This window comes from Amborella trichopoda, chromosome 2 (assembly GCF_054954075.1).
Source record: "Amborella trichopoda isolate Santa Cruz 75 chromosome 2, AtrichopodaSantaCruz75HAP2 v2.0, whole genome shotgun sequence".
NCBI lineage: Eukaryota > Viridiplantae > Streptophyta > Magnoliopsida > Amborellales > Amborellaceae > Amborella > Amborella trichopoda.
This window is the reverse complement of record NC_142337.1, coordinates 37,739,058-37,750,219: the sequence shown is the minus strand read 5'-3', so window position 1 is coordinate 37,750,219 and position 11,162 is coordinate 37,739,058. Positions and strand designations below refer to the sequence as shown.

The 11,162-nt window shown below is 42.0% G+C and overlaps 1 protein-coding gene across 6 annotated transcripts in view; it reads right to left on the bottom strand.

Moving 5' to 3' along the window:
• Window positions 1–571: 571 nt before the first annotated feature.
• Window positions 572–11,162, bottom strand: part of LOC18421476 (protein disulfide isomerase-like 5-4) — a 49,512-nt gene continuing 38,921 nt past the window's right edge. For 4 of the 6 annotated variants that reach the window (XR_016050557.1, XR_016050559.1, XM_006826461.4 and 1 more), the window contains exons 13-15: window positions 1,132–1,293; window positions 940–1,017; window positions 572–810 (exon numbers count right to left, since the gene is read on the bottom strand). Coding sequence is in view for 3 of the 6 variants with exons in the window: in XM_006826461.4 (XP_006826524.1) it covers window positions 733–810; window positions 940–1,017; window positions 1,132–1,293 (318 nt within the window). In the remaining 3 variants the exon portion in view is untranslated. The remainder of the gene's footprint in view (window positions 811–939; window positions 1,018–1,131; window positions 1,294–11,162) is intronic. The other 2 variants (XR_016050558.1, XM_088860058.1) reach the window with 1 other exon arrangement.

Genomic DNA, 11,162 nt, shown 5'->3' with positions numbered 1-11,162 from the left:
TTTCTTCTTTTAGGGCCTTAAAAAATTTCCAATATAAACATTATTTTTTAGATGTTTAAAAGACCTAACCATGTGAGATTGAATGTCCAATTTTTTAACAGTTAGACCTAAGTATTCAAAATCTACTTTATACTTATGATAATTCTAAAGCAGATGCCAAGATTTTAGATCAAGAAAATACTCACAAGTGGATTGTTTTGCCCAATGGAGTTAGTGTACAGGTACGCACTCTTCTTTTTTGTACTTAATTTCATTTTGAAATACTTTATTTCATTTTGAAACTCTTGAAGTTTGAAATGCCAACATTTTCTCACTTATTAATCCAAATTTCTGCTACCTGGCACTAGCTTGTGTTTTCAGGAGAAGCAGCTGGTGGGAGTGTCTTGGACAATGAAAAGTTCGTGCTTTCTGTCCTTTCTTTTCTCTTTTTAGATTTTACCAGAAATGAGCATTCTGATAACTCGTAGCAAGCTGCATAAGTTCCTTTTTTTTTTTTTCTTTTGAAAATAACAAAATAAGAAGAGAATGTAAAAAGCAGCAAAAAGAAAGAGAAAGAAAACATGAGAAGAAATAACACTTGCAATGAGGAACTCATATATTGATCCACTATACTCGAGACATGTTTTCTGCTCTAGGGGCGCAACATACAGATGATGGCTGCAACACCCCTAATCCATGATTAATATAGTAAAATTAGATTAGACCTTATAACGAAAGAATCACCTCTTCTGGTCAGAACTGCTTTCCTAGTTCAACTTTCTTCACTAACCGGATTGTATTTTGCAAAATTGAATCCAAGATACCGGCAACCTAAGCACACATTAAAACCGAACAAAAACATTATCATATAAAATGGAAATGATACAACAGAACTTACAAGGAATATGTAATAACACAATAATCAACAAAAATAAAAGTCAGTTAAGCATGGATACTAACCGTGAAAACACCACCAATAATTGCACAGACATTTGTGATGAAATGTGAAAATGACCTTGGATTTTCAGTCACCAGGACCTAAGCAGTTAAAGAGGATCATACAAGCAATTCAAGCATGGGCACAATCAGTGTGTGTGCGCGTGCACGCAGGGTGCATTGGTCATTAACTTGCTTGTCTTAGTAATATGATACCTGCATGGGTGAGAGCTCAAAATGGAACTTAGCGACAGGGATATCTGGACTGTGCACCAAACTGCTATGAGCAGTGTATTCGTACTCCTCTAACAACTTAAATTCTTTACTTTTCTTCCGTGATACCACCTCAGTCTTCACTATTTGAAGGTAATGTTCAATCTGCAAATACAGGGGAATTTAAAGATCTGACCAAAATAATGCGGAAGATCAACATTCCAATATTTTTGTCTTATCATCCCCAACAAGTAGATAACTCAGCCACTAACAAGATGAAAAAAAAAATATTTGATTACTTTAAACATTCAATGATATATTGCCAACTGACAGAAATCAGGAAGACGGCAATGGAATATCAGGTTTCTGAAAGCGACAGTTTAATTTGCCATTGAGAGGCTGAGATATCTGGTTCAACAATACACGACACTGTTTTGTTTATCCATCTTAAGAGGAGATTTCCATAAATCCCACTTTTTTGATTGTGGAGATTTCTCATGGTCAATATACCGCCATTCAGAGGGATTCCTAGATGAATTTCTATAGATTCTATGACTTAAACTTACCTCTTTCTATAAATGGTGACTCCATTTGATAAAATGTTGTCTAAAGTAAATGAAAGATCTTCATATTAGGAATAAGGTTTCTCAACCACACTAATACAGCATCCATATCCTCACCTCCTTTAGCCAATTGATCAGCATCTCCTTCAGCTTCACTAGGCATATGTGCAAAAGGCACATGCACATACGTAGTACTTTATTTCTCTTGATAAGTAACATGGGCATCTTCTATCAACAAGAAGCTTCCTCCGGCTTGATTTTCAGAATGGCTACATACTTCAAGGCTAAGGCTCTCCCAATTTTGGGCACAAGCGTGTCCTCGAGCTTATGGAACTTAAAGTGCCCTAACCAACATGACTGTGTTTCCCTTTTGGTTCTTTTGTTACCCACAACCTTCATCAATAATTTAATATACACCAGGTCCAGAAAGTCTGGTTTCACTCACATGTACTTTTCTGGATATAGCTTCAGTTCTTTGCCTGTTTTGGGTTTTGGCTTCGATAATACCTTCTAGGATGATCAAGGAGATCTAGGAAACCTCAAATGAGCTCTTCTATCATGTGGGTTCAGGTTCGAAATCTTCTATTTTGCTTTCCAGAGGGTATAATATCTCTCTATACCCATTCCCTTCATGGCCCATTGTCAAATGGTTTATTCTACCTTCTAAGGTTCGTTCGTGGTGGCCTCTCATTGCCTTGATAGCTGGACACTCCGAATATTGCATTGTCGTATGAAAAAGGGGAATTTGATGTTTTAAAAAAACAACATAGTTTAAAACATTCTAAGACTCCAATTAAATGCTTTACCAGAGGACAACACATTCGGGGCCAAATTCACCCATGCATTCCATATCATAGAAAACACAGGTTTTTTTATGTTATATACTGGGAACATAATAATTCCAAGAGTTTAATCCCCTGTTACAATTTACATGACCAAATAATGCGATAACAATCAAGTAAGTCCAACTATGCTTGATTATAGCCTTAAGATCTATACATTCGTTTCTGAGATAACAAGACGTATAGACATATAAAAGGAGATAACATCGGATGGGATATCAGCCCATATACCTGATCTATAGCAGGGATGCTAATCCTAAGTCCTTGCCCCTTTCAGAAAACGGGCCTCAATCTCAAAGCACGGGATCGATTTATTTTTCTCTTTTCTCTCTCTTCCCTCACTCTATCTCAATATTTGATCAACATATGAGATATGTGCTCTCAAAGAGTACCTATCTCCAGAAAAAATATGCGAACCCCCTTTCTCATCTATTCACATGGCTTTTATAACCATCTTCAGATGATAACGCTCAATCTTTTTTTGATAACCACCCGATATTATCTCCATCGTTGATTCCTTAATACTTATCTTCTTCCTCACCTTCACGCTGAATCTTCATTTTGTCCTTATCTTCTACGTGAATTTGAATTTGTGATATGATATTTTAGTTCGAATGAACATATTTCATGGATTTGAATTTAAACTTCAAAGCTTCACGCGAGTTTTAAAACCGCATGTAAATCTCTTAATCCCGATCTCATTCACGCGCAAACTTTGAATTTGTGATTATCCTATGTGGTCAACCCTTAACCATTCGCAAATTAAAATTCACGCCCATCTGATGTTGCCAACCATCTCTCTTTTGTATTTTAAATATGCAATCTCGCAGATCAATCAAGTTGTCTGATGAGAAAGACCAGGACATATCCTCCCTTTTTATTACTCGTTGGCTCACCTTGTTGTTCCCCCCATTGAATATACTTCCTTCTTCTTGCATAGAACATTTCCACACCTTTTAAAGGATTAAGGATCCAACAATCTTGATTTCTTGGGAAATTCCTCATATTAAGGAGAAATTACAATATCAATAGTCGAAAGTTGTTATGTCTGGAATCCACGAGACATGGGGCTTTAAAGCTCCAGCTGTCGAGCTATCCAACCTCCGACTAATACGAAACTTCAAGAAGAGGGTCACAACGCCTCAACATGGTTTCCTGAGAGTCTCAATTTGGTATTGAAGGCATTGAGCTTCGGGATGTCAATTAGGGCATATCCGAACCGACGGTGGATATGGACATGGGTTAAGCCAGGTCCAAATATCGCCTAAGTCATATCACTCTTGGACCTTAAGCCACATGAGGCGTTAATATATTTAGGAATTCACCTCAATATATTATGACAAGGTTTCCTTTAAGCTCCATCAGTCAAAACCCCATTATTTCAACATACAATGGATCTTTTTAGAGTCACATCTCACCCAGAATTCCTCCAGTATCCAGTGGTGGGACATTTTTTGCCAGGGAACATATGCATTATGGAGTTCCGTCTCAAATAGAGACGTCTTCATGATCTCTTATCATTGGTCGTAAGTTATGGCACATGCGCATAACCAACGATGGATGCTAATAGTCAACCGTATTTGTCCCTCCATGTATCATATGGATAGGTGTACATTGAGCCTTAGGAGTATATATATCCTATAACTTGTCTCAAAAGGAGATGGTTTCACCATTTATGTTAACCTTGAATATGTCTAGCTGATGGGCTTTTGGCATTATCAGACATGGGTTAGGATTTTTAAGGACTAACCAACGAGTCAAGACTCCTTTAGGCATATCAAGCCTTTCATATGACGGATCTTAATCATATTACATATTTGTGTCGCATGGGGTATTTCTTGAAGCCTTATATGAAGCTTGGCTATCATATCAATATCAAAATGCATCTGGTCCTCGTATGTGACTGAAAACACACCCAACAAAACCGCCCTAGGCGTTCGCGTGTGTGGGAAAGATCCCTAGAACACGTAATGACCAATGTTTTGGGTGGTCTTGTCGTCATTACTCCTTGTGCATGCCTTGAAATCTTCTCAAACGTTCCCCATCTCGAAAACCCCTGCATTTATCAAAACGCATATAGCCGTCCGGGTATTCAATTTTCGGTGTACCCGACATAATTTCCTCATGTTCCCAAGAAACAACCCTTCGGATCCCTAACAAAACGTTTATAAATCTGGGATAGAAAGCGAATATCTCGTGTCCCATATCTTTAACCATGGCAATCCCCAAGTTCCCACGTCACTTGGAAACCCGTCTCAATCCTCACCGCACTGCCCCAATTTTGGGCAATGAAGAACATTTTGGTAACATCCTTCCCCCGATTGCTGCCAAAGGGGAGGGTAGCCACTAACGTCCCACAAACTCGAAGTCTATGAGAAGCTCCTCTGAGGAAGAGGAAGATGTTCTTGTGGCAGCATTGGAGGCAGGCCTCATCAAGGACCCTAAGTTCCAGGAGATTGCTCATCTTCGGGAGGTGGTGTCTCAGCTACGCCGGGAGGTGGCGCATTATCGGAACACGCCAGACTTCAATTAAGGAGAAGCCAAGCATGCGAAGGAGGCCCTGAGCTCAATGAAGAGAAAGCTCACCAGGGTCATGGAACTGATTCGCTTCCGGGAACTGGCCTTGACTTGAGCGAAATTAGTTGGCTCCTCTCTTTCCTTATTGTTCTCTTTTTTCCTTATTTTTTTTTCTAGACATTCACATGTCGTCGGTTCGTGTTTCAAATTTCAAACACAATCCTTATATCCCTATCTTTTCAAGACATATCGGACGCAACCGAGTAAAATCCTCAGGTCATACTGTCTTTCAATAATTCAGTGGGGGCAGTTTGGTAAAACTAGGAGCAACCATCTTAATCCCGTCGTCTTTTTTAGCACAAATCGAGGTATAAGGTACCCTTGGCGTCGCATTTTCTACAAAGGCTCTTCCTTTCACCTTCTTCAACTCTTCCACTCACCACCATTTCTGGAAAACCCTCTTTCCTTTTAGCATTTTCTTTTTGGTACTCCAGTAAAACTCCTCAAGAGAGAGACCCTTTAGTCACCTTTTTTCAAAAGAAGTATCTGCAACTTCTCTCCTGCTTCTTTTAGTATGAGTTCAAGATCAACAAGTTCCCCATTTGCTGCAAGCGGAGCCTGCAGCTTTGAACACTTCAAGTTTCAACAGCTCAAATGTTCCTTTTGTAATCACAGTAGCCCAAAACGGTGAGTGCTTGACCTCTTTATTTTTTATTTTTTATTTTTTTCATCATTTTCCTTTACTGTTCTTCATCTTCCCCTTTTTCTTTCTTCTTCCTAGCCGTAACCTAATTCCTGAACAGTTGCTCATGACAAGGAGATTGGTTTAGGGATTTTCTGTGGTTGGTCCCACCTTTTTGGTTTGGGTTGATGCTCCGGGCTATCGCCCCGATTTCAACTTTCGGTCAATTTGGCATATGGGATTTTTGAGGATTCAATTTCCATCGGCAAGTTATGCCCAAATTTCTGGAAATCTATTACAGATTTCGATAAATCTTCCTATTATTGAGGAGATTTGGGGCTTTTTCTCCTTAAGCCCTCCTTGATTTTTCTCAGCTAACATTGGTCGTGAGTCGAATGCTTCAATCGAGTAAGGACCCTTGCAGAGGCACTGGCTGGGGGTCGGGGTATCGAGTTAAACGATCAAACCCTCACAGGTTTTGAGGGTTAGTTGAAAATCACAATCTTATAGGACCTAAGGTTCGAACCTTAGACTGAAGCTCTGTAGGCATTAGCCGTAGGCTGGAACCATAGACATGTAGATATTCAATCTAAAGACCAAACCTTTGACCTAAGCCACGAAGGCATGGGTCATAGGTTGGGGACCATAGATTTGTAAGCATCGAGTCTAAAGATCGAACCTTTGAACTAAGCCGCGAAAGCAATGGTCGTAGGTTGGGAACCGTAGACCTGTAAACATCGAGTCTAAGGATCAAACCTTTGACCCAAGCCACGAAGGCAATGGTCGTAGTTGGGAACCACAGATTTGTAAGCATCGAGTCTAAGGATTGAACCTTTGACGTAAGCCGCGAAGGCATTGGTCGTAGGTTGGGAACCATAGACCTGTAAGCATCAAGTCTAAGGATCGAACCTTTGACCTAAGCCATAAAGGCATTGGTCGTAGGTTGGGAACCATAGACCTGTAAGCATCGAGTCTAAGGATTGAACCTTTAACCTAAGCTGCGAAGGCATTGGTCATAAGTTGGGAACCATCGAGTTTAAGGATCGAACCTTTGACCTAAGCCACGAAGGCATTGGTCGTAGGTTGGAAACCATAGACCAATAAGCATCGAGTTTGAGGATCGAACCTTTGACCTAAGCCGCGAAGGCATTGGTCATAAGTTGAGAACCATAGACCGGTAAGCATCGAGACTAAGGATCGAACTTTTGACCTAAGCCACGAAGGCATTGGTCGTAGGTTGGGAACCATAGACTTGTGATCTTGATTTCCAAGAGCATCCTTTTAACATTGGATTTCTTCTTAAGCACCATGAGGTCTAAAAGGCCTTTCCAAATAGTGGGGAAGATTCGCGAGGCCAGTGTTCGGGCGTCGAGTTTCCTCGCCATGACCTCAAAGGTGAAGATGAATGCAAATACCTACCGGAGATCTAATGGCCTGTTTCCATCAACTTCTTGGTAGACTTTGCAGAATGCGAAGAAATCATACATCGATCTCATCGAGTTTCAGGCTGAAGATCCCTGCTTCTTCACTTTGCACATAAAAAAGCAACAGATTCAGGGTCCTTCCCTATTCTAGCCCACTTAATTTATGACAAGGAAATGAAATGGCATGAAGAGGGATTTCGATGTGAAGGGGAGACCAGCTTCCTTTGGGGCTACTACAGCTGAACACGAAAAGTATGCGTCCGTTACAAAGAGCCCCTCCTTGCAGCAGGGCTCCTAAGAGCCTGTGAATGTTCTGCCTATCCTTATGATAGGTGCGGGAATGTAGCTAGAGCATATCTAGAAACTTGGTGTTCGGAGACCAACTCTAACTTTTTCGATTGAGGGATGTCCCTTTTGGATCTTCATTTTATTGGTGGTCTCTCTATTTTAGGAGGCTGCTATGAGGAGTTTACTCCTGAGAACAAGATTATTTTTTAAGGTAAAGTCTACCGGAGTTTGCGAAAACCAGAATGCTTGTAGGGACTCTTTGAAGAGTTTGCGAAGCTGGTTGCGGTCAGTAAATACAAAAATAAGAATGCGTACTTCCAAGTCTAGATCAACCACTTTTTCGATATGCAGAAGGCCGCAAATGAACCGGCCAACCCCATCCAGAATGCAAGCGACAGACCCTCAGCTTTACTGGCCGATGAGCCCCCGCACCCCACCGTCTACTTGGCCGCCTCTTTGGCCTTAGTCCTTTGCCACTTTGTTCTTCCGAGGTCCAGAGGATATGTAATTAGGCCAGAGTGACTTTATGCGGCGTGTAATATGACTGAAGATCATAGGTATGCCCTGGCTCAACCCGCTTTGTGCATCACTTATCATGGTTTACGAGCAAGGACCAACCCTCAGAAGATGTTGGGGAACAGGCGCGCTCCTTTCCCCATCCATTATGTGTATGGATGAATAGGTGCTTACTTCCCAAGCACCTACAAATCCCCAAGCGGGAACAACGACGATGTTTTCCCGTATCTACTCTGCCTTATGGATCGTCGGGTTGTGTTTCATTCAGAAAATGACACAAGGAAGCTGTTTCGTGGTGAAGAGTTCTTTTTTAGAGGTGTCGTTCCCGATAGGTTGTCTCAAGGACCATCTTTACGCAGATGACCAACCATACCGAGCTGGCTTGATTCCTGCCACAGAGAGGGGCATGATGTACTCGCTAAGTGTCCGAGGAGCCCTCCTTCCTTTAAGGATCGGGGTTCACAGGTATATCCAGCTTTATAAGCCCCACCGGTTTGCCAGGCAATACAGAATAGATCAAGGTTGTCATGTAGTCTATGAGTTCACCAGGCGACACAATTGGCTGGGTCCTTCTATCAAGATTGCATGGGACTCTTGCACACGCTTAGGTCTGGGCCGACAAGTCATCATCCCCCACTATAGGAAAGAGGCGTATAAGACTTAAACCTAATGCCTTTGGTATGACAACCATCAAAGGGGTTTCCATAAACCTCTTTTAAATGAACTGAAGTTGATTAGGGAAGATGGAACATCTCGTACTCATTACAAGTTGAAGATTAGCAATATGGATACCGAGTGGGTCATAGGGACCCGGTTTCCTGATAACTAGAACATCGTCAGTATTGAATGTCCAGTGGGTCCTTTGGTTCCGGAGGATGTTTTGGCAAAGACGAATGTGTCTTTTTGCCATTATCTAGAGAATTTGCTAGAGACTGATCCACGAGTCCCAAAGGGACCTTCAGGCCCTTTTATTCGAGATCTCAACAAATTGATTGAAGCTGAGTCAGCTGACCTAACTTCTATTCCCATCCAAAAATCCAAAGGCAAGAGAGAAGTCATGCGTCGTCTTGCTACAAGGCAAAGATTGGCGTACAATCTTTCGAGCCAAAAGAAAAGGCAAGAGAGGAGTCCAACTCCTCCACCAGATGAACCTGCACATGAGCCCTTAGCGAAGAGAAAGAGTCCTTCCCCTTCAGGGGATCCAACAGCAAAAGATCCGTCTCCTTGGAAGTAGAGAAAGAAGGTTGCGCCTTCTGTAGAAGAGGAATCAACAAAAGATCGTCCTGCTCAGAAGAAAAGGAAGAAGCAGACTGAGGTGGTACCCCCGGCTGTAGCGCCCTTGGAAGGGTCAACTACGTCGGGTAGTGACATGGCGGTAGGCCGCTCAACCGATGATCAAGGTGAGGAGAGGGCTGACGTTCCTATTTCTCCTCGTACATAAGAGATGCAAACCTTGGAGGGCACCATAGGTCCGAAGAAAGAGAAGAAGAAGGATCGAAGGAGGGAACTCCCGCCCCAATGTTAGTTGCTAGAAGATCATCCCAGAGGCGTAAATTTTCACGCCCTCAAGATGATTCTTCTGAACTATTGGAAGCTCAACCTTTGAAAGCTGGGCTGCCTTCCCAAGCAGCTACTCCTACCCCTGGCCTCCGATTGAAGAAAGTAGGATCTCGAAAGAAACTTGGGGTGGTGATTGAAGTAGTTACACCTTCCCCTCCATCTCCTTTTTGGATGAGAAGATTGCTCGGGAGTCTTGTGATCTCGACCAAGTATCCCATCGCGTGGGGTCGATGCTTGATATTACCAAAGGATCTCAGCAAGACCTATTCAGAGCAAGAGCTCAGATGGAAGCCGCTCAGATGGAAGCCACTCAAAAACTAGAGGAGGAAGAGGGTCAGAAGATTGAAGAACTTCTGAAGCGTTTTAGAGCTTTTTAACTTCTCTTTTTCCTTCTTGGGAGCGGTTTTTTTTTATAACTCCACATATTCTAAGCCCAAGAGGCACCCTTTTCATTTGTAGCAGACTTACTCGCGTGGTTTGATGGTTATTTATCATATTTGAAGAATCCTTCCCTTTCTTGTTTTAGCATCATATGAATGGAATTGCAATTCTACTTTCAAAAAGCCTCTATAGTTTAAAGTCCTACTGAATGGACTCTAAGGCCTTCCTAACGTCGAGGGGATCTTGTAGCCTAAAGTCATGCAGAGTAGACTATTTTTATTAAGGCCTTCTTAACCTCCTACTTAAAAAGGTATGGGTGGCCCAATGCTCAAGGCTATAAAACCCTGAGGGGATCATGTAGTTTAGAGCCATGAAGGGTAAGCTATTTTTATTAAAGCCTTCTTAACCTCTGACTTAAAGGGGTATGGGTGGCCTAATGCTCATGGCTATAAAAGCTTGAGGGGATCCTGTAGTTTAGAGTCATGCATGGTAGACTATCATATGCTTGACAATTTAGAGTCTTGTAGCTTGGACTATGTGATAGGCAGTTTAGAGTCATACATCACAGACTTAACCTTTTCAAGGGTAATATTTCTTCCAATATCTTCCACTAATTGAAGACATAGCGTCCTCTCTCGTTTCGGTGCAAAGAAGTTATGCCCCGACAGAGTAAGCCTCCTTAACCACATAGGGCCCATCCCATTTGGTTGGAATTTGGACTAAGGTGCCCCAATAGAGCGTCGTATGGCCAAGACCAGGTCACCTGGTTTGAATGACCTTAGTCTTATCTTTTATCAAATGTCCTACTCGTTCTGGCTTGATAGACCTCGAACTTTTGCTAAGCGATGAGTCGCTTGTCATCTAGGTCATTGAGCTCATCATGTCGAAGCTTAACGCGTTCATCGTTTGTTAAACCATAGTGAACTGCCACCCTTAGTGACGGTATTTGGAATTCCAAGGGTAAAACAACTTCAGCCCCATAGACCAGTGAGTATGTTGAGGTTGCATTCTTCCTTGTAGTTCGATAGGTTCAAAGAGCTTCCGACAGTCTTTCATGCCAATCCCGCTGGCTTTTGCTAATAGTCTTCTTTAAGACTTTGCAAAGGCTTTTATTGAATGCCTCCACCTGTCCGTTAGCCCTCGGGTTGTACATAGATGAGTACCTCCAGTAAATATTGAATTGGCAAGTCAACTCTCGGATGCAGTCATTCTTGAATGGAGACCCATTATCCAATATGATCCTATCTGGTTACCCCAAATC